The sequence below is a fragment of the Somniosus microcephalus genome, chromosome 9 (assembly GCF_052327205.1).
Source record: "Somniosus microcephalus isolate GS21.2 chromosome 9, FLI_Smic_1.0, whole genome shotgun sequence".
Lineage (NCBI taxonomy): Eukaryota > Metazoa > Chordata > Chondrichthyes > Squaliformes > Somniosidae > Somniosus > Somniosus microcephalus.
In genome coordinates this window covers 125,437,012-125,464,587 of record NC_140995.1, presented here as the reverse complement: position 1 = coordinate 125,464,587, position 27,576 = coordinate 125,437,012, and the positions used below count along the sequence as shown (strand labels likewise).

Sequence of the window (27,576 nt, the reverse complement as noted above, 5' to 3'; positions counted from 1 at the left end):
TGGAGGGATTTGAAAATAAGGTTGAGAATTTTAAAATCGAGGCATTGCTTAACCGGGAGCCAATGTAGGTTAGCGAGCACAGGGAAAACGCCTTAGTTTTAGGCTTTATTTTGAGTGCTGGTATGCTGCACCTCACTTTAGCTCCATGCTAGTATGGCTCTGCGTCAGCACAACAGTTTCTCTGAAACTGGAGGGTTAAATAGTAGAGACAACATGAACACTACATGCCAAAGATCAGGACATAACTGTTACCCTGCCAGTATCAAAATCAATCAACAGTGGCCTGAAGGCTGAATCCAAAGGCTAGGCCATTCCTTTGTGACTGATGCTGTGTGGGGCCTCCTGGCCTCTTTCTCCCAGGCCATGTAGGTATGGTGGTATGGATTCAGCCAGTCCACCCAAGGGGGTCACTCAGCCATGCTCACACTTGATTCTTGATCGGAGTTTAAGTGTACTCAATGAGCTGAATCCTGAGGTCTGCCTGTCCCATGTTGGAATGAGTTAGGCATCTTGGAGACCAAGATTACTTTCCAATTACTGAAGTGATATCTACAAGCCCTAGACTGGAGTCTGGGACAGACTTTGTATGTCATAAAATGCAATGAAAGAAAGCACTGGCGGGACCTCTCATGGCCTCCTGTCACCTGCAAGCCTCGATACAAATCTTGAAACCGGGCACAGTAGCTACAGACACAATGGCAAAGGTTAACTGCCAGTACATTTAATGAGGACTATTGCATAATAACTTCAGTTGGATGCTATGACAGAAGAACTACTGAGGGTCCGTCTCAGTGACAGTGACGTAGCACCAAACTTTTGTTCATTCCTAATTTCAAAACATCAATTACTTAAAAACAAAGACGACAGAACTAGCAGGAACTAGTCAATTCAATAATCAATCCAGACGTTCACATTTCCTGATCTGTGCATGGGCCTACAGCTTTACAACTATATTTTACTTGACCAAAGTAAATTGAGGCTGCTGTCCACAACATTTGAAATTTAATCTGGATGTAAATTTCATGTGAAAATTATGGAGTTGTATGGAAATTCGCACTCTGGTGAAATTCATCTGTTTTACTTCCAAGTTTGTGATTTATAGATAGAGAGATAGAATCATGGCAGGAGGCCATTCAGCCAATCATGCCTGTACTGGTTCTCTGGCAGAGCTATCCAATTAACCCTACTCTCCTGCTTTCTCCATAACCCTGTAAATTTTTTCCCTTCAAGTATTTATCCAATTCTCTTTTGAATATTACTATTAAATCTGCTTCCAACACCCTTTCAAGTAGTGCGTATCAGATCACAACAGCTCGCTGCGTTAAAAAAATGTTTCCCTATGTCACCTGTGGTTCTTTTGCCAATCACCTTAAATTTGTATCCTCTGGTTACTGACCCTTCTGTCACAGGAAACAGTTTCTCCTTATTTACTCTTATCAAATCTCCTCTTACAACATTCTCTGCTCAAAGGAGACCACCAGTTTACATAGGATTATGTAGGATATACAGCACAAAAACAGGCCATTTGGCCCAACCAGTCCATGCTGGCATTTATGCTCCACTCAAGCCTCCTCTAACTAAAAGCATAATCCTCCATTTCCTTCTCCCTCATACACTTATCTAGCCTCCCCTTAAATGCATCTATACTATTTGCTTCAACCACTCCCTGTGGTGGCGAGTTCCACATTCTCACCACTCTCTGGGTAAAGAAGTTTCTTCTGAATTCCCGATTTGATTTCTTGGTGACTATCTTCTATTGATGGCCTCTAGTTTTGCTCTTCCCCACTAGTGGAAACACTCTATCTACTCTGTCAAAACATTTCATGATTTTAAAGACCTCCACTAGATCACCCCTTAGCCTTCTCTTTTCAAGAGAAAAAAAGAGACCCAGCCTGTTCACCCCTTCCTGACAGGTATACCCTCACATTTCTGGTATCATCCTTATAAATCTTTTTTGCACCCTCTCCAGTGCCTCTATATCCTTTTTATAAAAGGGAAACCAGAAGTGTACACAGTACTCCAAGTGTGGTCTAACCAAGGTTCGATACAAGTTTAACATAACCTCTCTTTTTCAATTCTAATCCTCTAAATAAATACTAGTGCTTGGTTTGATTTTTTATCGTCTTATTGATCTGCGTCGCTACTTTGTGATTTGTTTATTTGTACCCTTTGCTCTTCTACTCCATTTAGATTCTCATTTTCCAAGTAATACGTGATCTCCCTATTTTTCTTACCAAAATGTAATAGCTCACATTTATCTGTGCTGAAATTCATTTGCTAATTATATGCCCATTATGCAAGTTTATTAATGTTGTCTTGTAATTTGTTGCAGTCCTCCTCACTCTCCCCAATTTGGTGTCATCTGCGAATTTAGAAATTGTGTTTTTGATTCCGAAGTCTAAATCGTTAATGTAAATTGTGAACAACATTGGTTCCAGCACTGATCCTTGTGGAACACCACTTCCCACCTTCTGTCACTCTGAATAGCTACCCTTTACTCTGATGCGCTATCAATTACTCAAAAGACTGAGGTTAAGCGAGTAACTAACAGGCTTTTATTAACAAGAGAGTGAAGGTGTGCCTCGAGTGGTCGACCAGTCCAGAATAGAGGGACTGTGGAGCAGTCACCTTTATACCTGGACTCGTGGGAGGAGTCAGCCGAGGCATGTACAGACATGTACACAGTGGAATACAAACACCCACACAGGCAGGTATAACAGTGGTTTACCACATTCACCCCTTGTTTAGTATTAAAAGTTTGTGTATTGGAGTCTCTCCGGAGGTCTTGTCTGTCGCTGTGATCGACGTGGCGACAGCAGGGGTAGTGAAGCTTCCGGCGTCGAGTCCCGCGTAGGCTGGGGCACTGGCGTGTAGTCCTCGTGGGTGTCGAGCGGGTCGCGGGGCCCAGGCGTGCCGTCTGCTGGGGTTGGATATTGGATCGTTGGGGGGGGGGGGGGGGGGGGGGGCGGGGAGGTGGTTACTGGGGCCCCCGAGGGTGCGAGGTCTCGTATGGAGAATGTGTCCTCCCGCCCGTCCGGGTACGCAATGTAAGCATACTGGGGGTTGGCGTGGAGGAGGTCGACCCTCTCGACCAGGGGGTCCATTTTATGGGTCCTCACGTGTCTTCTCAGTAGGACTGGCCCTGGGGACGTCAGCCATGGCGGTAGCGATGTCCCCGATGTGGACTTCCTTGGGAAGACAAACATTTTCTCATGAGGGGTGGCGTTAGTGGCAGTGCAGAGCAGTGACCAAATAAAGTGGAGCGCATCGGGGAGCACATCCTGCCAGCGGGAGGTCGGAAGGCCCCTAGGCTTTAAGGCTAGCAGGGCGGCCTTCCAAACTGTCGCATTCTCTCTTTCCACCTGTCCGTTCCCCCGGGGGTTGTAACTGGTGGTCCTGCTTGTGGCAATACCCCTAGCGAGCAGGTACTGGCGGAGTTCGTCGCTCATAAACGATGAGCCCCGGTCGCTATGGATATAGCTGGGGAAACCGAACAGTGTGAAGAGGTCGTTCAAACATTTAATGACCGTGGCACTGGTCATGTCCGGGCAGGGGATGGCGAACGGGAAACAGGAGTACTCGTCAATAATGTTGAGGAAGTACACATTACGGTCAGAGGAGGGGAGAGGCCCTTTAAAATCAACGCTCAGGCGCTCGAAGGGGCGAGTGGCTTTTATCAGGTGAGCCCTGTCTGGTCTATAAAAGTGCGGTTTGCACTCAGCGCAGACTTGGCAGTTCCTGGTCATGGTCCTGACCTCCTCAATGGAGTAAGGCAGGTTGCGGCCCTTGATGAAGTGGAAGAACCTGGTGACCCCCGGGTGGCAGAGGTCATTGTGGAGGGCCCGCAGTCTATCGATCTGCGCGCTGGCGCAGGTGCCACGCGATAGAGCATCCGGGGGTTCATTGAGCTTCCCGGGCCGGTACAAGATCTCGTAATTGTAGGTGGAAAGTTCGATTCTCCACCTCAAGATCTTGTCGTTTTTGATTTTGCCCCTCTGCTTGTTGTTAAACATAAAAGCAACTGAACGCTGGTCAGTGAGCAGGATAAATCGTTTTCCGGCCAGGTAGTGCCTCCAATGACGCACGGCCTCCACAATAGCCTGGGCCTCCTTCTCAACAGCGGAGTGTCTGGTCTCCGGGCCCTGGAGGGTTTGTGAAAAGGCGGCCACGGGTCTCCCCGCCTGATTAAGGGTAGCGGCCAGGGCAAAGTCGGACGCGTCGCTTTCCACCTGGAAGGGGATGGATTCGTCCACTGCGTGCATGGTGGCTTTGGCAATGTCTTCCTTGATACGGTGGAAGGCTAAGCGGGCCTCTGCCGTCAAGGGAAAAGAGGTGGACTTGATCAGCAGACGGGCCTTGTCCGCATAGTAGGGGACCCACTGGGCGTAATAGGAGAAAAACCCTAGGCACCTCTTCAGGGCCTTGAGGCAGTGGGAGTTCCATAAGGGGACCCATCCGGTCGGGGTCAGGACCGATGACTCCGTGTTCCACAACACAGCCAAGGATGGCGAGGCCGGTTGTGCGGAATATGCACTTCTCCTTGTTATGCGTCAGGTTCAGGAGTTGGGCGGTGCAGAGGAATTTTGCGAGGTTTGCGTCATGGTCCTGCAAGTCATGGCCGCAGATGGTCACATTGTCCAGATATGGGAAAGTGGCCTGCAACGCATTTTGATCGACCATCCGGTCCATCTCCCTTTGGAAGACGGAGACCCCGCTGGTGACGCCAAAGGGAACCCTAAGGAAGTGATAGAGGCGGCCGTTTGCCTCAAAGGCAGTATACTGGCGGTCCTCAGGGCGGATAGGGAGCTGGTGGTACGCTGATTTCAGGTCAATGGTCGAGAAGACGCGGTACTGCGCGATCTGGTTGACCGTATCGGCTATGCGGGGAGTGGATAAGCGTCCAGCAGGGTGTAGCGATTTATTGTCTGGCTGTAGTCGATGACCAGGCGCTGCTTCTCGCCGGTCTTAACGACCACAACCTGGGCTCGCCAGGGGCTGGTGCTGCCCTCAATAATCCCCTCCTTCAGGAGCCACTCCACTTCGGTTTTAATGAAAACCCTGTCCCCGGCACTGTATCGCCTGCTCTTTGTGGCGATGGGCTTACAGTCGGGGGTGAGGTTAGCAAACAGTGGGGGGGGGGGGGGGGGGTGACTGAGTGTGGAGAGGTTGCACCTGGTGCGCGGCAGGCAATTTGGAAGCTGCTGGCTGCGGACTGAGTGGGGGGGAGGGGTCCACCGTACGCCATCGTAACACTTTTAAGGTGGCACTGAAAATCTAACCCCAGTAGGACGGCAGCGCAGAGGTGGGGAAGGACCAGAAGTTTAAAATTATCGTACACAGTCCCGTCTACTAAGAGTGTCACCATGCAGTAGCCGCCAATGTCCGCCGACTGGGACTCGGAGGCCATAGAAATCCGCTGGTGCGCAGGCAGGACTGGGACAGAGCAACGCCGCACCGTGTCGGGGTGGATGAAGCTCTCCGTGCTCCCAGAGTCAAAAAGGCAGGTTGTTTCGTGACCATTTACCTTAATGTCCATTGTGGACCGGGCCAGTTGGTGCGGTCTCGCTTGGTCCAGCGTAACGGAGGCCAGCGTAGGGGTCGGTGTGTCGCTGCGGGTATCAGATGAGGCGGTGTTGGGGGCCTGCTGCGTCCCGGCTGGCGTCCAAGATCCCCATGTGGCTGGAGGCGTCCAAAATGGCTGCTGTTCCGGTGGTTTGCACATGGCTGGGGAGGTCCAAGATGGCGGCCCGCACGCGGTGCTGCTGGGGTTCGGGGTGGCTTTGGCCCTGCAGACGCTGGCGTAGTGTCCCTTCTTCCCGCAGCCCGAGCAGATCGCATTTTTCACCGGGCAGCGCGCTCTGGGGTGTTTGGCCTGGCCACAGAAGTAGCATTTCTGGCCTTGGGACACTGCTGCGGTAGTTGGGCCGTTGCTGGGATGAGGCTGGGGTGGCAATCAGGTGTCTTTTCTATTTTGGAGACTGCCAACTTTTTAAGCACCTCTATCTATTTTAAGATATTATGATCACTGTTCCCCAAATGCTCTCCCACTGAAACATACTCCACTTGCCCCACTTCATTCCTCAGAACTAGATCCAGCACCCCTTCCTTCCTCGTTGGGCTGGAAACACACTGATCAAGAAAGTTCTCTTGTACACATCTTAGGAATTCCTCCCCCCTCTTTGCCCTTTACACTGTTACTATCCCAGTCTATATTGGGATAATTGAAGTCCCCATTATCACTACTCTTTAGTTCTTGCATCTTTCTGTAATTTGCTCCTCTATCTCCTTCCCACTATTTGGTGCCATATAGTATACACCCAGTAGCGTAATAGCTCCTCTACTGTTCCTTAATTCTAACCAAATAGTTTATTTGACCCCTCAACTACATAAACCCTCTCCAGTGCTATAACAGTTTCTTTGTTCAATACTGCCACCCTCCTTTTTTCTTACCTATCTTTTTCTGACTACCATGTAGCCAGGAATATTATGTTCTCAATGCTCCCCTTCTTTGAGCCAGGTCTCTCTTATTGCCACTGTATCACAGTCCCACGTGGCAACTTATGCCTGCTGTAAGAGCCATAAAGGCTTAAGAAAATACTTTAAAATATTGGTTAAATAGCATAATACAGTTAATTTACCTGATTGACTTATTGTATTAAGAAACCCCCTATTTTCTTGCTCCAGTAGTATAGTCCGAGACACCCCCTTCATTCTTGCCACAATGGTATAGTCCCTAAGCCACACATGGTATGCAGCCATTTTACAGTTTAAACTCCACGTGGCTGAAGGAGGCAGAAGTTGAGAGGTTTGGAGCAATACAGTTTTTGACCGTGTTCGTTTATACGTGTTTGCTTTGCAATTCTGTTCGTAAAGTGTTATAGTAAACAGTTGAAAAGACAAAGCTACGTTTGGGAACGTTTTATTTCGACACGCGTCTACTCGTTGTTAAAAGCCCCACAGCTCAGTGGCTGCCTGTTTGGAAACTAAGAAGCGCCACTATACCTGCAGCTCACCAACTTTATTTACCATGCTACATGCATTTACGCAAGTGCACTCCAAACCCATATTAGACGGCCTCACAATTGACCCATCTAATCCTTCCTATTTCTTAACTATTCTTTAATGTTTTTTGCCTCTTCCAGTCCTCTGTACACCTCATTTCTCCTCTAATGTTTCAATCTTGTGCCCACCCCACTGCCAAATTAGTTTAAACCTCCCACACAGTAAGAGTTGATCTTCCCACGAGGGTATTGATCTGTTGAGGTGCAACTCGTCCACCTTGAACAGGTGCCACCTGCCCCGGAACTGGAACCCTCCTTCCTGCACCATTTCTCCAGCCACGCATTATATTGTTTTATTGTACTATTCCTAAACTCACTAGCTCATGGCACTGGGAGTAATCCAGAGATTACTACCTTTGAGATCCTGCTTTTTAACTGCCTCCCTAGCTCTTGAAACTCTCAGTGCAGGACCTCAACCCTATTCCTTTGGTTCCCAAATGGACCATGAATTCTGGCTATTCCCCTTCCTCCCTCAAAATGTTCTGCACCCTCAGTGATGTCCTTCACCCTGGCACCAACCAGGGATGCAACACCATGCGGGTCTCACATCCGTGGTTGCAGAAACGTCTGTCTATCCCACTGACTATTGAATCCCCGATGACCACAGCATTTCTACATTTTGCTGTGCCACCCATGCAGACATTTGCCCCACAGTGCTATGGCTGTGCTCTAGACTTCATTCTCCCAACATGTCGTCACCCTCACTGGTATTCAGCGCTGAAAACCAGTTTGAGAATGCCACACTCCCACGGGATTCCTGCATGGCCCGCCTCTTACCGTGCTGGATGACCACCCACTTACTATTCTCCTGAACTCTGTAGCTGCAGGGTGACCACCTCCTGGAACGTGCGCTCCAGGAAATTCTCAGGCTCCTGTATATCCTGCAGTGACTCCAGCCGCTCAAGCTCAGAAACCCCAAGCTCGAGTTCAAGCAACTTCCTGCACACCAGAGAGAGACAGAGCTCAATAGTGGCAAACGTTCAGTTAAAATGGCTTGAACACAAGTGGTTAATTTTATGTAAACCATACTGCCAACATATATTCTGCTTGAGAGTTAATTTTACTGGTGCAATGCAATGAGAATGACATATGGCGATGTCACATTAAGCAGTTTAAAATTGGATGATTTGAGTTTTAACTGAGAAAAAATAACCAGAAGAGTGGGTGGGTTTTCAAAAATTCCATTTATATTTTGCTCATTACAAAATGTTGTAATGGCTTATTGGAGATAAACTGCCATTTGCAAAACCAGTAATATAAACAAAACACATTGTGTATGCACAGTTAACCAGAAAGAAAGTGTTAAAGGATGTTCTTTTATACTAAAAATCCCACTCAATTTACTACTGTAATGTTTTAAATGCAAGCCTTGTGAATTATATTCTTCACAATTTAGTGCAATCCACTCATGTTCTTTGTCCCCAAAAGTATTTCAAGTATAATGATTAAACTCCAAAAGATTGCGAGCAGACAAAAAATGATTACCTCAAGCCTACAGTACAACACAGAACAGACATTGATGGAACACAGCAATTTCATTCTATTCTGACAGTGGGTGCTATTTTACATTAAGGCAATACAAAAAAAACACAAAATACAATAGCTCCAAACAGCACACGACTCCAATGCTTCTTTTTACTTGAAATAAGGCTGGAATTGCAAATGATTAATGGTAGAGGCAAGATGATGAAAGAAAAACATGCATTAAAAAAATGGAATGCTTAACGTTGAATATTCTAGCATTCTTTTATCAGAAATATGTTGTGCAGAATAACCTTCAACTTGAATTCCATGTTTGTTAGCAAGGCTTCTCCCTCCCCTTCTTCCACACCCGGAGAACAAACTGGGAAGCAATTACCTTAGCATGGTGCAAGTCTACGCCATACATGGAAAGCATCTTGGCATTTTCCAGAAATTGAGCATCAGCCTGGGCTGGAGTTAGACCCCTGGTATAGAAACAAGGAAGTTAAATGAAAAAGTATCAGGACACAAGATTGTACAGCCAGCTCCCTTTTAAAAAGCTCTAATAATTTCCCATAAATTATTTGCAGCATGCTTTTAAAAAATAATAGGATTAGAGTAGATTATTCCACTTCAAGAGCGAGCAATGCCAGAGATGCAATGGCCTCTTTCTGTGCTGTAATTTCTACGACTATAATTTGGGCAATGTATGCCTGAGTGAGTAAAAATACAATACAAAACAGTCTTAATTTGATCATTCAGAATTAAGATACAAGACAGAGATAAACTCAGTTCTGTTCAGCACAAGTTTAATTAATGTTTTGCCACACATGTAGATACTTAAAAAATAATTACAACCTTACTTTACCAGATTGGTCATCTACATTTATTCTTCATTATGCACATCTTCCACATAGCATAGAAACCTGGCAGTTCAACATCAATTGTGGGGAGGTTGCTTAAATTTGACTTGAGTATTTGAAGTATCACCTGATCAAAGCGAATCAGCACAGATTTGTGGAGAGTAGGTCATGCCTAGTTTTTCTTCAATTTGCTTATGGGATGTGGGCATTGCTGGCAAGGCGAGCATTTATTGCCCATCCCTAATTACCCTGGGGAAGGTGGTGAGCCACCTTCTTGAACTGCTGCAGTCAGTGAGGTGAAGGTACTCCCACAATGCTGTTAGGTAGGGAGTTCCAGGATTTTGACCCAGTGACGAAGGATCGGTGATATACTGCTAAGTCAGGATGGTGCGTGACTTGGAGGGGAACTTGGAGGTGGTGGTGTTCCCATGTGCCTGCTGCCCTTGTCCTTCTAGGTGGAAGAGGTCACGGGTTTGGGAGGTGCTGCCGAAGAAGCCTTGGCGAGTTGCTGCAGTGTATCTTGTAGCTGGTTAACACTGCAGCCACGGTACGCCGGTGGTGTAGGGAGTGAATGTTTAAGGTGATGAATGGGGTGCCAAACAAACAGGCTGCTTTGTTCTGGATGGTGTTGAGCTTCGAGTGTTGTTGGAGCTGCACTCATCCAGGCAAGTGGAGAGTATTCCATCACACTTCTTACTTGTGCCTTGTAGATGGTGGAAAGGCTTTAGGGAGTCAGGATATGAGACACTCGCCACAGAATACCTAGCCTCTGACCTGCTCTTGTTGCTGCAGTATTTATGTTGCTGGTCCAGTTAAGTTTCTGGTCAATGGTGACCCCCAGGATGTTGATGGTGGGGGATTCAGCGATGGTAATGCTGTTGAGTGTCAAGGGGAGATGGTTAGACTCTCGCTTGCCTGGCACTTCTGTGGTGCAAATGTTACCTGCCACTTATCAACACAAGCCTGAACATCGTCCAGGTCTTGTTGCACGCGGGCATGGACTGCCCTGAAGAACGCAGGCAGCGACGTCCTGGGGCTGTGATGATTGACCTTCAACTACCACAGCCATCTTCCTTTGTGCTGGGTATGACTCTTCTCTTTTCCCCCCCCCACCCCAGAGTCCCATTGACTTCAGTTGTACTAGGGCTCCTTCATGTCACACTCGGTCAAATGCTGCCTTGATATCAAGGGCAATCACTCTCATCTCACCTCTGGAATTCAGCTCCTTTGTCCATGTTTGGACCAAGGCTGTAATGAAGTCAGGAGCAGAGTGGTCTTGGTGGAACCCAAACTGGGCAGCAGTGAGCAGGTTATTGGGAGCAAGTGTCGCTTGATAGCACTGTCGATGACACCTTCCATCACTTTGCTGATGATTGAGTGTAGACTGATGGGGCGGTAATTGGCCGGGTTGGATTTGTCCTGCTTTTTGTGGACAGGACCTACCTGAGCAGTTTTCCCCATTATCGGATAGATGCCAGTGTTGTAGCTGTACTGGAACAGCTTGGCTAGAGGCGCGGCTAGTTCTGCAGCACAAATCTTCAGCACGATAGCTGGAATGTTGCCGGAGCCCATAGCCTTTGCTGTATCCAGTGCGCTCAGCCGTTTCTTGATATCAAATGGAGTGAATCGAATTGGCTGAAGACTGGCTGAAGAGGCCGATATGGATCATCCACTCAGCACTTCTGACTGAAGATGGTTGCAAACGCTTCAGCTTTGTCTTTTGCATCACATGCTGGGCTCTACCGTCATCGAGGATGGGGGTATTCATGGAGCCTTCTCCTCCAGTTAACTGTTTAATGGTCCACCACCATTCACAAATGGATGTGGCAGGACTGTAGAGCTTTGATATGATCCGTTGATTGTGGGATAACATACTGCTTCCACTGTTTAGCATGCATGCAGTCCTGTGTTGCAGCTTCCCCAGGTTGGCACCTCATTTTTAGGTATGCCTGGTGCTGCTCCTGGCATGTTCTTCTACACTCCTTATTGAACCAGGGTTGGTGGTAATGGTAGAGTGAGGGATACGCTGAGCCATGAAGTTACAGATTGCGGTGGAATACAATTCTGCTGCTGATGTCCCACAGCACCTCATGGATGCCCAGTTTTGATCTGCTAGATCTGTTCTAAATCTATCCCATTTAGCACGCCGGTAGTGCCACACAACACGATGGAGGGTGTCCTCAGTGTGAAGATGGGACTTCGTCTCCACAATGACTGTGCGGTGGTCACTGCGTACATGGACAGATGTATCTGCGACAGGTAGATTGGCGAGGATGAGGTCAAGTAGGTTTTCCCCTCATGTTGGTTCACTCACCACCTGTCGCAGGCCCAGACTGGCAGTTATGTCCTTCAGGACTTGGCCAGTAGTGGTGCTACCGAGCCACTCCTGCTGATGAACATTGAAGTCCCCCACCCAGAGTATATTCTGTGCCCTTGCTACTCTCAGTGCTTCTTCCAACTGATGTTCAACATGGAGGAGTACAGATTATCAGCTGAGGGGGGGCAGTAGGTGGTAATTAGCAGGTTTCCTTGCGCACGCTTGACCTGAAGCCATGAGACTTCATGGGGTCCAGAATCAATGTTGAGGACTCCCAAGAGCCACTCCTTCCTGACTGTATACCACTGCCACCACCCCTGGTGGGTCTGTCCTGCCAGTGGGACAGGACATACCCAGGAATGGTGATGGAGGAGTTTGGGACATTGGCTGAAAGGTATGATTCTGTGAGTATGACTCGATTCTGTGAGTATGACTATGTCAGGCTGTTGCTTGACGAGTCTGTGGGACAGCTCTCCCAATTTTGGCACAAGTCCCCAGATGTTGGCAAGGAGGACTTTGCAGGTTCGACTGGGCTGGGTATGCCTTTGCCATATCCGTAACCGGTGCCAAGGTTGATGCCGGGTGAGCCATCCGGTTTCATTCTTGTGTTTCGTAGCGATTCGTTACAACTGAGTGACTTGCTAGGCCTTTTCAGAGGGCAGTTAAGAGTCAACCATATTGCTGTGGGTCTGGAGTCACATATCGACCAGACCAGGTAAGGACAGCAGATTTCTTTCCCTAGGTTACTTGCTTGAAGACGTCACGGACATGATTGATGGGGAAATATCTATGGATGTTGTCTATATGGACTTCCTGAAGATATTTGACAAGAGATTAGCAAAAATAAGTGTACAGAATTGGAGGTGACCTTGTGACCTGGGTTGGAAATTGGTTGGGAAGTAAGAGACAGGGGAGGGATAAAGGGAATGTATTCTGATTGACAGGATGTGACAAATGGTGTTCCCCTGGGAGCGACACCGAGGCAGCAGCTTTTCACCATGTATAAATATCAATGAGTCGGATGAAGGAATAGGGAGTTGTATATCAAGTTTGCAGATGAGACTTAAGTCAGGAGGCAGTAGATATAGTGTATTTGGATTTCCAGAAGGCAGTCGATAAGGTGCCACATTAAAGGTTACTGCACAAGATGAGAGCTGACTGGGTTTGGGGTAATATACTAGCATGGATAGAGGATTGGCTAACTAACAGAGTCGAGATAAATGGGTCATTTTCAGGTTGGCAAACTGTAACTAGTGAGGTGCCACAGGGATCAGTGTAGGGGCCTCAACTATTTACAAATCTACATTAATGACTTGAAGGGAACATGTGTACTGTAGCCAAATTTGCTGATGATACAAAGATAGGTGGGAAAGCAAGTTGTAAGGAGGACACAGTTTGCAAAGGGATATAGTTAGGTTAAGTGAATGGGCAAAAATTTGGCAGATGGAGTATAATGTGGGAAAATGTGAGGTTATCCAATTTGGTAAGAAAAATAAAAAAGCAAATTATTTTTTAAATGGAGACTACAAAATGCTGCGGTACAGAGGGATTTGGGAGTCCTCGTATATGAAACACAAAGTTAGCATGCAGGTACAGCAAGTAATTAGGAAGGCAAATGGAATGTTGGCCTTTATTGCAAGGGGGAATGGAGTTTAAAAGTTGGGAAGTCTTGCTACAACTGTACAGGGCGCTGGGAAAGACCACACCTGGAGTACTGCGTGCAGTTTTGGTCTCCTTATTTAAAGGAGGGATATACTTGCATTGGAGGCAGTTCAGAGAAGGTTCACTAGCTTAATTCCTTAGATGAAGGGGTTGTCTTGTGAAGAAAGGTTGAGCAGGTTGGGTCTATACTCATTGAAGTTTAGATGAATGAAAAGGTGATCTTATTGAAACATAAGATTCTGAGGGGGCTTGACAGGGCAGATGCAGGGAGGATGTTTCCCCTCGTGGGGGAATCTAGAACTAGGGGGCATAGTTTCAGGATAAGGGGTCGCCCTTTTAAAACCGAGATGGAGGAGGAATTTCTTCTCAAAGGGTCGTGAATCTTTGGAATTCTCTACCCCAGAGAGCTGTGGAGGGGGAGTCATGGAATATATTAAAGGCTGAGATAGACATATTTGAGCTACAGGGGAGTCCAGGGTTATGGGGAGCAGGTGGGAAAGTGGAGTTGAGGCCAAGATCAGATCAGCCATGATCATATTGAATGGTGGGGCAGGCCGAATGGCCTACTCCTGTTCCCATTTATGTTCTGTGGATGGGAGCAAGAGGTTACAAGGGACAGACAGATCAAGAGGCTGTGGTTGCTGGGTTAATGAAAAATTTCAAGATGGAGATCAATATTTTTATTTGGTATGGGTATTGGGGGATATGGATCAACGACAGGTGAACGGAGTTGAGGTACAGATCAGCCATGATTAATTCAATGGCAGAACAGGCTCTGAACGGCCTACTCCTGTTCCTGTGTGATAGCGGAAAGTTATAATTGCAACCAAAGGAATGGTTGTAAAGCTTAGTTTCAGTCTTTGGAGATGAAGATAATCAAAGTTCTCGAGCCAACAGACTGAAAATCAGGATACTAACAGTTTCTGGAGAGCTTTCTACTAGTCTTTAGTATAATCATTTTATAAAAATTATAGTCGCAATATAAACGATGGCACTAATAGAGCCCCTTAGAAAGTGCTCAAGGGAAGACTTCAACAACACATTGCCTTTTCTGTTGCAAGTATGTTGACAGGTTGGTTTGGTTGCCAAAGCTCTTTTCTGCTGAAGCTATGTTGGTATTGTGTTTGAATCTCTTCATGGACTTACCTCTTCCCATCTCCAACTTTCTCTAGCACTATAACCCACCCACCCAAACTCTGTCCCTCTGACTCTGCCCTCTAGTGCATACTCCACTCCCTTCACCCCACCTTTGGCTTGGTATCAAGTTTCTTCCTTACACCTCAAGCACTTTGGGATGTTTTTCTATGTTAAAGATGTAAAATAAATGCAAGTTGATTTGATACCACAGCCAGAACTGATGAGAACACTTTCAAAGTATCAAACAATGCCAAACAGTATGCCACTGGAAGAGATTTACACTCTCTGCAGTTTAGAAGAATGAGAGCTGATCTCACTGAAACATAAGATTCTGAGGGGGATTGGCAGGGTAGATGCTGAGAGGTTGTTCTCCCTGGCTGGAGAGTCTAGAACTAGAGGGCATAGTCTCAGTATAAGGGGTCAGCCATTTAAGACCGAGATGAGGAAGAATTTCTTCACTCAGAGGGTTGTGAATCTTTGGAATTCTCTACCCCAAAGGGCTATGGATGCTGAATCGTTAAGTATATTCAACGCAGGAAGAGATAGATTTTTGGAGTCTAGGCGCTAACTCACCGAAAAAGTTAGTGCCCCTGCACTGTAAATTCAGTGGTAGCAATCCAAGCAGGAGGCGGGACGCGTAATGGAAGAGCAACCCCTCCTTCCTGCGGTGCTACCATTGAATATCGCAGCACTACGTGCAACAGCGCCACGCACGTCGGCACATAGCGCTGCGGTATTGCAGGCCTCCCTCCCCTGATTAAAGGGGAAGGGCCTAGCGCTGCGCACACCCTGGCCCTGCTGGACCACTGGGGAGCGGCGTGCTGAGAACACAGTCTGGCACTCAAGAGGAGTGCCGGGCTGAGCGATAGCGGCCGGCACCTTGTATAAAAAAGTGGACGGGGGCAGGTGCTGGCTGGCGGCCAAAAAAAGGGCCGCCTGGCACCTGCCCTTTAATTTGCGCCGTGCGGCCACAACAATGCCACCATGTCCGTCGGACATACCTGGCGGTAGGTCAGGGGGCGCGGCCGAAGTTTGCGGCCAGGGCGCTGCCCATGGCGATGACGTAATCGCCAGAGGCGCAGTGCCACGGGGCGCTACTGGCTACTGCTGCCGCTAAACTCCCGCTGAATTTTGTGGGAGGCGTTAGCGGCTTTGCGCCCCCTGGAACTCGCTGCCGACGGAAGTGGTGGAAGCGGAGACACTTAATGTTTTCAAGGGGAGACTGGATAGGCACTTGAGGGAAATAAACTTGCAGGGCTACGGGGATAGAGCGAGGGAATGGGACTGACTGGATTGCGCTAAAGAGAGCCGGCGTGGACTCGATGGGCCGAATAGCCTCCTTCTGTGCCGTTCTGACCGACATGGAGAAGGGTGCCCTTTCCATAACACAGAAAATGGATTTAGGAGTGTATTTTTATCAAACATTGCCGAGAACATTTCTTCCAACACTTAATTCTGCCATACAGCAAATGGAGGACTACACCTTGTTTTGATCTCAGGTTGCTTTGTGCTTGAAAGAAATCAAGTTTGAAGATCCCTGTAGCCAAGATCACCTTCCTGTCAACAAGTTGGCAACGTCAGGATCTTGTGCCGAGTTTAGAACAGATTTCACACTTAACAAAAATCACATAACAATGTCATAAAAATAATCACTGGGAAAAGTCCATCACAGTCTACTTCATTTGTAAAACTGGGATTAGAATCCTCCAACGGCTCAGCTGGATATGGCAGTAAACAGCCATATCGTATAAATCAAGTTCCATCCCTGGTCAGGGATAATGGTAGGGGTACTAGGATTTGCCTCAGTGCAGAGTTTAGGGAGTGGGAAAAAATCCTCTGGGGTTCCTGCTCATGAACATTAATGAGTGACCGCTCCTGGAAGTGTGCTCACAGAAATCAGATGAAGACAGGAATGGACTCCATTTGTGAGGCTTCCTGTGACTGAATAGCATGCAAACATTCACTTCTCAAACTCACACAAAGATGACCAAAGTTCACCAATACATAACATGGCTTCCAAGAAATGGCAAAAAGGTTTGCAACTCAGTAGAGGAAAAACTCAAGGAGAACTCTTCATATGAAGACGACCGTAGGATGAAGTTTTGAACCTTTACAGAATTGATTTCAAACATTTCCTGGTTTAGACGGCAACAACTTTCTGCTGCTTATAACAGAGGAAAAACAGCGAAGGGAGAAAATGACACCATACATGGTGCAAATTTCTTTTTTATTTTATGGTACGTGGGCATCGCTGGCGAGGCCAACATTTATTGCACATCCCTAATTGCCCTAGAGAAGGTGGTGGCGAGCTAACTTCTTGAACCGTTGCAGGCCATGTGATGACGTTACTCCCATAAGTGTTGTTAGGGAGGGAGTTCCAGGATTTTGACTCAATGACAATGAAGGAATGGCGATATATTTCCAAGTCAGGATGGTGTGTAACTTGGCGGTGATGGTGTTCCCATGCGTCTGCTGCCCTTGTCCTTCTCGGTGATAGAGGTCACGAGTTTGGAGGAGCTGTCAAAGAAGCCTTGGCAAGTTGTTACAGTGCATCTTGTAGATGGTACACACTGCAGCCACGGTGCGCAAGTGACAAAGGGAGTGAATGTTTAAGGTGGTGGATGGGGTGCCAATCAAGCGGGCTGCTTTGTCCTGGATGAGGTCGAGCTTACTGAGCTGCATTCATCCAGACAAGTGGAGAGTATTCCATCACACTCCTGACTCGTGCCTTGTAGATGGTGGAAAGGCTTTGGGGAGTCAAGAGGAGACACACATGCCGCAGAATACACAGCCTCTGACCTGCTCTTGTAGCTACAGGATTTATGTGGCTGGTCCAGTTAAGTTTCTGGTCAATGGTGACCCCCAGGATGTTGATGGTGGGGGATTTGGTAATGTCGTTGAATGTCATGGGTGGTGGTTCGACTCTTTGTTAGAGATCGTCATTGCCTGGCATTTGTGTGGCACAAATGTTACTTGTCACTTTAGCCCAAGCCTGAATGCCAGGGCCATAGCCTTCTCTGTATCCAGTGCGCTCAGCCCTTTCTTGACATCATGTCGAGTGAATCGAATTGGCTGAAGACTGGCTTCTGTGATGGCGGGGACTTTAGGAGGAGGCAGAGATGGATCATCCACTCGGCACATCTGGCTGAAGATAGTTGCGAATGCTTCAGCCTTGTCTTTTGCACTCGTGTGCTGGGCCATCATGGAGGATGGGAATATTCATGGAGCCTCCTCCTCCCAGGAGATGTTTAATTGTCCACCACCATTCACGACTGGATGTGGCAGGACTGCAGAGCTTCAATCTGATCTGTTTAGCATGTATGTAGTCTGGTGTTGTAGTTTCGCCAGTTTGGCACTTCATTTTTACATATGCCTGATGTTGCTCCTGGCACGCTCTTCTGCACTCCTCTGAACCAGGGTTGGATCCCTTGCCATTTAGCCTCTCCTTGTTCCGCCATTCAATGAGATCATGGCTGATCTGCGACCTAACTTCATATACCTGCCTTTGCCCTATATCCCTTAATACTTTGTGTTAACTAAAATCTATCAATCTCAGAATTAAAATTAACAATTGATCTAGCATCAATTACCATTTGTGGAAGAGAGTTTCAAACTTCGACCACCCTTTGTGTGTAGAAGTGTTTCCTAATTTCACTTCTGAAAGGTCAGGCTCTAATTTTTAGACTATGCCCCCTAGTCCTAGACTCCCTAACCAGCAGAAATAGTTTCTCTCTATCTACCCTATCTGTTCCCCTTAACCTTCTCAATTCCAAGGAATACAACTCTAGTTTGCGTAATTGCTCCTCGTAATTTAACCCTTGGAGTCCAAGTATCATTCTGGTAAACGTACGCTGCACTCCCTCCAAAGCCACTTTATCCTTCCTAAAGCGTGGTGCCCAGAACTGCTCAGGGCTCCAGGTGTGGTCTAACCAGGGCTTTGTATAGCTGAAGCATGGCTTCTACCTCTTTGTAATAGTAGAGCGAGAGATAATGCCAGGCCACGGGTTTACAGATTGTGGTGGAATACAATTCTGCTGCTGCTGATAGCCCACAGCACCTCATGGATGCCCAGTTTTGAGCCAATAGATCTGTTCTGAATCTATCTCATTTAGCATGGTAGTAATACCACAGCACAATGGAGAGTGTCCTCAGTTTTCTTAAAGGAATACATTTTCTCAAGCAAGAATCACATGCTTTCTTTCCACTCTGGTGGGACTACAATAATATCCTATTGGGATGGAGGGTGAATGAATAAAGTTATTTGTACTATTATACTTCAAGTTCACAAATAAAATTTGTTCAAAGCGAAGTTAGGTTAAACTTGTATAGGACCCTGGTCAGGCCGCACTTAAGAGTACTGTGCACAGTTCTGGTCTCCTTACTTTAAAGATGACATAGAAGCACTGGAGAAAGTGCAAAAAAAGATTTACAGGAAACTGTGTGTTATCTGGAGGCTAAATGTCCGGCAAGCTCGAGCCACCGGCAAAAATCAGGAGCCATTTTGTTAGGTTTTTCTTCTTCTCCTCGTGGCTTTTTTTTCCCCCAACAGTCAGGCTCTGCAAAGTCTCTCTGAAGCTGTTGCTAAGTGACAGACGCTTCCACGGTACGGCCGACTGTTTAGAAGCTGTTGCTAAGCAACAGTGCTTGTTGCCAGATACGGAGCTGAAAAGCTCCGTATGCTTCAACATTAACGCTGGTTTGTCCGGCAGTTTTGAGGGAACGGCAACAGCTCGGTCCCGTCAGTGCCAGATAGCACAAAGTTTCCTGTACAAGGATGGTACCAGAACTGCGAGATTAGCTATCGGGAAAGATTGAACAGATTGGGGCTTTTTTCCTTTAGAAAAGAGAAGACTTAGAAGTGATCTGATAGAGGTCTTTAAAATTATGAATAGGTTGGATAGAGTAGATGTGGAGAGAATGTTTCCACGTGAGGGAATGCAAAACTAAAGGCCATAAACACAAGATAGTTACTAATAAATTCAATAGGGAAATAAGGAGAAATTTCTTTACTCAGAGTGCTTAGTTACGGAGTGCTGGTTAGTGGTCAGCGACAGGAGGGTGTGACTGCAACTCAGGCAGGTAAGGGGACCCCAGGTGCAGTGATGGTCGAGCCTCAGCCTTTGTCCTTATCCAACTGGTATGAGGTTCTTGCTGCCTGTGTGGATGAGGGCAAAGTCTGCAGGGTGGATGAGCAAACTGACCACAGCACCATGATACAGGAGTGAAAAGGAATGCTGTAGTGGTAGGGGACAGTATAGTCAGGGGAATAGATACTGCAGCTGTAGCCAGGTGTTCCTGCCCAGTGCCAGGGTTAAGGATATCTCCTCGCAGTTGGAGGGGGGAGGATCCAGTTGTCGTGGCCCACATAGGAACGACGACAGGTAGATCTAGGAATGAGGTTCTGCTGAGAGAGTTTGAGGAGCTAGGGTCCAAATTGAACTGCAGAACCTCAAAAGGTAATAGTATCTGGATTGTTACCTGAGCCACGTGCAAATTGGCATAGGGACCAGCAGACCAGAGTTAAATGCGTGGCTCAAAGAGTGGTGGGGGAGGAAGGGGCTTCGATTCATGTGAAACTGGCACCAGTACTGACCAAAGAGGGAGCTGTTCCATCGGGACAGGCTCCGCTTAAACCGGGCTGGGGCCAGTGCCCTGATGAATCGAATAACTAGGGCTGTAGGTAAGGTTTTAAACTAAAAAAGGGGTGGGGGGTTGAGGTCAGGTGAGGGGAAATTTAGAAATCTAAAGAGAAAAGTCAAGGCAATGGAGCAGTATAAGGAACATAAGAACATAATACAGGAGACTTTGGTTTATCCGGAGGTTGTATGTCCGGAAACCTCGATCTACCAGCAGAAATCAGGAGCCGTTTTGTTAGGTTTTTTTTCTTCTCGTGGTTTTTTTTCTTCTCGTGGTTTTTTTTTCCCCAACAGTCAGGCTCTGGAAAGTCTCTCTGAAGCTGTTGCTGAGCTACAGAGATGCTTCCAAGGTACAGGCCGACTGTTTGAAGCTGTTGCTAAGCAACAGTGTTTGTTGTCAGATACAGAGATGAAAACCTCCGTATGCTTCAACATTAACGCTGGTATGTCCGGCAGTTTTGATAGATCAGCAACAGCTCGGTCCCGTCGGTGCCGGATATAACAAAGTTTCCTGTAAGCAGTGTAGCAATTTGGGTAAAGATAAGCAGAGTGTGATAGGAAGGGACAAAGAGGTTAACAGTAATAGATCAGCGAATAAGGTGAAAACAGGGAATAATGGTAGAAAGTTAAAAGCTCTTTATCTGAATGCATGAAGTATTCATAAGAAAGGAAACCAGCCTAAATATAAACGCAAGAGGAAAGGAGAGCATAGGAAAGGCTAAACCAACAATAGATGGCCAGCAAATAAAGAGAGTTATAGAACAGGAGTCTAAAAAGATGGTTAAAAATAAAGTGAGAGGAACTGCTATTAAAAATAAGTTAAACTGTCTGTACAGCAATGCACAGTGTCCATAATATAACAGAGGAACTGGAGGCAATAATACATTGCGAGGAACCAGATGTAGTATGGATTACTGAAACATGCCTCAAAAATATCAGAACTGAGAATTAAACATTGCAGGGTATCACATATTAAGAGAAGATAGAGTGGGGGAAAGGGGAGGTGAAATAGCTGTACTTATTCGGGATAACACAATGGCAGTAGAAAAAAGTGGCACAGCTATCGGTAAGACAGAAATAGTATCCATGTGGGTAGAGATAAAATAAAGGATTAATTACCCTCATAGGGCTCGTCTACAGATCACCTAATGGTGGAAGAGAGATGGAGGGGGAAATATGCAAACAAATTAGGACAATGAGTAAAAAATAGAATAATCATGGGGGATTTCAACTACTTCAACTAATTTGCCAGGAGAGGTAGGTAAAGGCAATATGGGAATGAAGTTCCTACAATGTGTTCAGGACTCCTTTCTAACTCAATATGTAAGAAGCCCAACAAAGGAGGATTCACTACTGGATTTAGTAATGGCGAATGAACCAGAGCAGATAAGAAGTAAAAGTAGGGTAACATATAGGCAATAGTGACCATAATATAATACGCTTTAAGATAATAATTGAGAAGGACATAAGTATGACGAAGACCAGGGTAATAGATTAGAGAAAAGCTGATTTTGAGGGGCTGAGAATAGAACTTAGGAAAATAAAATGGACACCAATATTGGCAAACAATGGTGTAGAACAACAATGGGAAACATTTAAAACGGTATTCAACAGAGTCCAGGAAAAATATATTCCACTAAAAAACAAGAAGAAGCTAGATACAAATGAGACACCATGGATGAATAAAGACAGAAGGGAAAAATTGGGGGTAAGGAAAGAGGCAGACACTAAGTACATGGACATGACAGCAGGGGAATGCATGACCAGGAAGAATACAAAGATTAGGAAAGAAGTCAAAACAACAATTAAGAAAACAAAGAGGAACTATGAAATTAAATTATCAAGGAACATAAAACAAAATAGTAAAATATTCTACAGCCACAAATAAAAAAAGGAAAGTCAGGATGGGAATAGGGTCACTAAGGGATGGTCAGGATAAAATCACAGGTAGCGATAGCGAAGTGGCAGGTATATTAAATAATTACTTTGCTTCAATATTTACCAGGGAGACAGATCAGGTGGACATGACATTGGATGATGAGATTAATAATGAGATAACTGCATTTAAAATAAAGAGATATATACAGGTTGAGCATCCTGAATCCGGCAACCTCAGGACCAAGGCCGAGCCGGTTTTCGTGTTTTTCCGGACCGTGTTTCTGATGTCCGAAGTCTGGAAATATCGCAGCCTGGGCTCGGGCGTTTCCGGACTTCGGACATCAGAAATACGTTCCGAGTGCAGAAATGCCTGGGCCGCTCCACGTAGCGCTGACACGTTTCGCTGCCCCTCCCCTTCTGTTAAAGGGGAGGGACTCTGCGAAGCAGCCGATGGCCCACACTAAGCCACCAGGGCTGCATGGTGCCGTGGCCGCAGCCTGGCGGAAACACTTAGTGGAGCTGTGCAGATTAAGGAGGATAAAACACAACACTAAAGTTTTATTGCATCACTCGCATATTTCATAGGATTTTTCAAAAAAAAGTTAATGGCTTTTTGTTGAAGTACAGGTTGAGCGTCCAAAATCCGGAGTTCCGGATCCCGGAACATTTTACGGATTCAGGACAACCCTGTCACCAATCGTCCCGGAGTTCGGATCATTCCGGAACTCTGGATTTTGGACGCTCAACTTGTATTAAATAAACTAATCAAACTCAGGATAAAACCCCTGGTCCGAATGGATTAGATCCATGCATTTTAAAAGAAAATAGTGAAGAGATAGCAGAGGCACTATTACACATTTAATAACTCGATAGAAAAAAGGTGCAGTGCCAGAGGACTGGCAGATAGCCAACGTAATACCTATATCTAAGAAGGGAGATAGAACACGTCCTGGGAACTGTAGACCAGTCAGCTTAACATAGGTGGTAGGAAAGACAATGGAATCACTACTAAAAAGGAGAAAAATAGAACATCTAGAAACCAAAAATATAATAATGAACAGTCAGCATGGATTTCAAAAGGGAAAGTCTTGCTTGACCAACCTCTGAATTCTTTGAAGCAGTAACAGAGAAAGTAGACAAGGGTAATGCAGATGATGTAATTTATCTAGATTTCCCAAAGGTCTTCGATAAGGTACCACATAATAGACTAATGAATAACGTCAAAGAATGCAGAGTCGGGGGACAAGTAGCAGAATGGATAGATTGCTTTCTGTCTTGAAGCCAGCTAGCTGAGAGTAGGGGTAAAGGGTAGCTACTTAGAGTGGCAAAAGGTGGAAAGTGCAGTCCCACAAGAATCAGTGCTGGGACCAATGTTGCTCACAATTATATTAACGATTTAGACTCCAGAATCAAAAAACACCATTTCTAAATTTGCAGGTAACACCAAATTTTGGTGGTGGTGGGGAGGGGGGGATTCTAAGGAGGAATGCAACAAGTTACAAGACGACATTAATAAACTTGCAGAATGGACATATAATTGGCAAATTAATTTCAACAGATAAAAGTGAGGTATTACGTTTTAGTAAGAAAAATAGGGTGGTCACATTACTTGGAAAAGAAGAATCTAAATGGGGTAGAAATGCAAAGGGCTCGGAGTACAAATACACAAATCACAAAGTAGCGACGCAGGTCAATAAGGCCGTAAAAAAAGCAAACCAAGCACTAGGGTTTATTTCTAGAGGGATAGAATTGAAAAGTTAGAGAGGTTATGCTAAACCTGTATCCAACACCTTGGTTAGACCACACTTTGAGCACCGAGTACAATTCTGGTCTCCATATTATAAAAAGGATAGAGGCACTGGAGAGGGTGCAAGAGAGATTTACAAAGATGCTACCAGAAATGCAAGGGTATACCTGCCAGGAAAGGATGAACAGGCTGGATCTCTCTTCTCTTGAAAAGAGAAGGCTGAGGGGTGACCTTAGAGGTCTTGAAAATTCTCAAAGGTTTTGATAGAGTAGCTACAGAGAGAGTGTTTCCACTTGTGGGGAAGAGCAAAACTAGAGGCCATCAATAAAAAATTGTCAGCAAGAAATCAAATAGGGAATTCAGAAGAAACTGCTTTAGCCAGAGAGTGGTAAGAATGTGGAACTCGCTACCATTGGGAGTGGTTGAAGTGAATAGGATAGATGCATTTAAGGGGAGGCTAGATAAGCATGAGTGAGAAGGGAAGAGAGGGTTATGCTTTTAGTTAGATGAGGAAAGACGGGAGGAGGTTCGAGTGGAGCATAAACGATGGTATGAACTGGTTGGGCCAAATGGCCCTGTTTCTGAGCTGTATATCCTATGTAATCCTTAGAATGTGGAACTTGCTACCACAGGAAGTGGTTGAGGCAAATAGCTTAGATGCTTTCAAAAGAAAACTAGACCAGTACACGAGAGAAAAAGGAATAGAAAGATATGCTGAAAGACTCAGGTGAGGTAGATGGAATGGGAGGAGACTCGTGTGGAGTATAAACACCAGCACAGACTAGTTGGGCCGAATGGCCCGTTTCTGCGCTATATATTCTATGTAATTCTATGTAAAATCCAGCTCCTCAGAGTCATAAACCAGAAACGGGGGAGACCAAGAAACACTATGTTCTCTGATACAACATCCAGCACAGACATTGAAGTACAGTATGCAAATCATGGTTCTCCTACTCACACCTGCTGGGAAATTCAGGTGACTTCTGTCCAAAATCATGCATTTGACTTAGTTGTAGTACTCTTGCTTCTGAGTCAGGAGACGGTGGGCTCAAAACCCCAATCCAGCACTAAATCTAGGCTGACTTTTCAATGTAGAACTGAGGGAATTGTCAGAAAGGCCATTTTACAGCTAAGACTTTAAACCAAGTCTGCCTGTTCAAGTGGATGTAAAAACTACCATGGAAGTTTTTCCAAAGAGCAGGGAGTTCTCAGTGTCCTGGCCCAAAAACATGCATCAATGAAACAAAACCACCAACACAGATTAACTGGTCATTCATTTCATTGGTGTTTGTGGGACCTTGCTGTGTGCAAACTGACTGCCATGTTTTCCTCCTCAAAAAATCAAAAACCAAAAGACAAGCCTCGACCACTACAATTTTTAGCAGTTAGTTAAATCATATGGTACTGCAGAATAAAAGTATTACTATTCAAAGAATAGCCCATCAATTCTTATGCCTCATTCAAGTAGTCTATCCTCATGATTCCCCGCAAGTATCTCATTACTTAACAAGATTTGACAACTAAATATGCATGATAGATGAAGAAAAAATGACCAACTTCTACCTGTGTGTTTTGTGCAGTTCAAAGACTTTCTCCTCCAATTCCTTTGTCTGGGTTGGAGCAAACTGTAATTCTGTGACATAACCTGCTTTGTGTTCATCTGCATCATAGTCCCCAAGTTCCGCTTGCAACGTGCAAGAACCAAGAAGGGCATGAGTTACGAAAGAACACGGCAAACGGCCACTTACGATATCTTGGCGAAGTTGAAGGCATAAGTAATATCTGCAGGAGATAGAGGGGGCGGGTTTGAAACAAAAAAAAGTCATCTTCAGTACAATATAAATGAATTCTCACCGTATTTATTTTATTATTGTACCACTGCTTGGTATAAGTAGGACTGCCAAAAGCAGCAAGTTACTGAAATTAACTATTTGTGGTCGTTCTTCAAACCTACCAGATTAAGACTTCAGTCCCGGTGTCATGATACTGAACCAAACTATTACAGTCATAAAACTACACTATTAAAGGATAGCTTTGTTTCTTCAATATAATAAATCATGCAATTTCAAAGTGAGCCTTATTTTTATGGATTTCAAATTTGCCATTCAGTATGAAAATTAAACCACTGAATGTTACGTTAAAGATTAAAGATGGGCAAACACAAAATTCAGGTCTCAACTTTTTTGTTTAACTCATTCACGAAAATTTAACACTGATATAATTACCCTATTTTATTCATTGAAAAGAAAAATTTAAAAATAAAAGTTTTATACACTTTAGTTCCCTCCCAATTCACCTGTTATTTAATCTATTTTATTAAACTTTATTTCTACATTATTTCTGACAAACTTGTATATATGGGGGACTCCTTACTAATAGCTAGTTCCAAGGAAGTCCTGTTCCAGCTTGCAATGGACTGCAAGAAAACAATGCCATCATGGCAGAAGTATAGCAACATAAATAATTTGCTTATAAACTAACAATGAGAGAAAATGTAAAATACAGAATTCTCAGAACACTGTTTGCAGTGTACAGCATGCCTAGTACATGGACATAAACCCGCTGATTTTCTGGATTCCCTGGGCCCCCTTGCGGACCCGAGTTTGGAAACTTATGACTTGCAAAGCTTAGAAGGGTACTTTGTTTTTTTCCCCATTGTCTCTATAAGGTCCTACTATCCATTCTGGAACATAGATTCACATCAAATGTTGCACTTGTTCAATGAAATCAATTTTGGCAGCCCGACAGCAGAAGCACTGCCAAACAAATTTGCATCAGCAGTGTCCAGGGCTTAACAAAGTGAATTCATTCAAAGGAAATTTTTCTCCCCAAATTCAAACTCCAGAACCAAGAAAAGTCAGATGAAAAAGTGATTTGGCCAAACAAAGCTCATCCCTCTTTTTTTAAAAAGGCAGCTAACTTGAAGATGCCTAAAAATGTATATGGTTATGTGATTAAACTGTGACACGAAAAATGCTGCGTTTAAATGGTTATGTTCGAATTGCAAACGGAAGGTCTCCTCGGACCAGATAGATGCTTCGAAGTGCTAATGTTTTGGTTTCCTTATATACGACTACCTGTTGCTAAGCGATTATCTGTTGTTTTTAAGTTAAGATCTGAACCTTGTTTATGTATCATGCTAAGGTAGGATTTTCAGTTAGCTTAACAGAAATGCTTGCGAAGATATGGAAGGAAGTTTGGAGAAGTTAACGTAAACATTTGCTATGTCATAAAGGAGGTAACACTCTGGAGCAAACAGGTTTCTGGTTGGGCCTCATGAGATCAATGAAGGATACGGACAAAAGATATGACACGAATTCCACAGGAAGGAAACCCTGGGAAAATATTAACAGAGAAAGACATGCGGCCAAAATCTTAAGACAGCTTTAGGGTGGGCTTTCACACAAGAATTGAGACAAAGAACTAGAAGTCCCATTGGATATTAAGGCTTATGGGGAACTTCTATAGGTCAAAAGTTCTTGTCAATATCCTGGTTCAGGCCCACCCCTAAAAGCAGAATAAAAGTGACCTGCCGAAATCTTGTACTCGGAGGGGAGGGGAGGGGAAGGGGAAGGAGAGCGGGGGAGGGGGGGGAAGGAGAGCGGGAGAAGGAGAGCGGGGGAGGGGGGGAGGGAGAGCGAGAGGGGGGGGGAGGGAGAGCGAGAGGGGGGGGGAGGAGAGCGAGAGGGGGGGGAGGGAGAGCGAGAGGGGGGGAAGGAGAGCGAGAGGGGGGGAAGGAGAGCGAGAGGGGGGGAAGGAGAGCGAGAGGGGGGGAAGGAGAGCGAGAGGGGGGGGAAGGAGAGCGAGAGGGGGG

At 45.6% G+C, this 27,576-nt stretch overlaps 1 protein-coding gene across 1 annotated transcript in view; it reads right to left on the bottom strand.

The window, feature by feature from the left end:
- Positions 1-27,576, bottom strand: part of epb41l2 (erythrocyte membrane protein band 4.1-like 2) — a 165,497-nt gene that overhangs the window by 66,508 nt on the left and 71,413 nt on the right. The window contains 2 exon segments of the mRNA XM_085997140.1: positions 8,920-9,007; positions 25,326-25,544. Of these exon segments, the coding sequence (XP_085853266.1) occupies positions 8,920-9,007; positions 25,326-25,544 (307 nt within the window).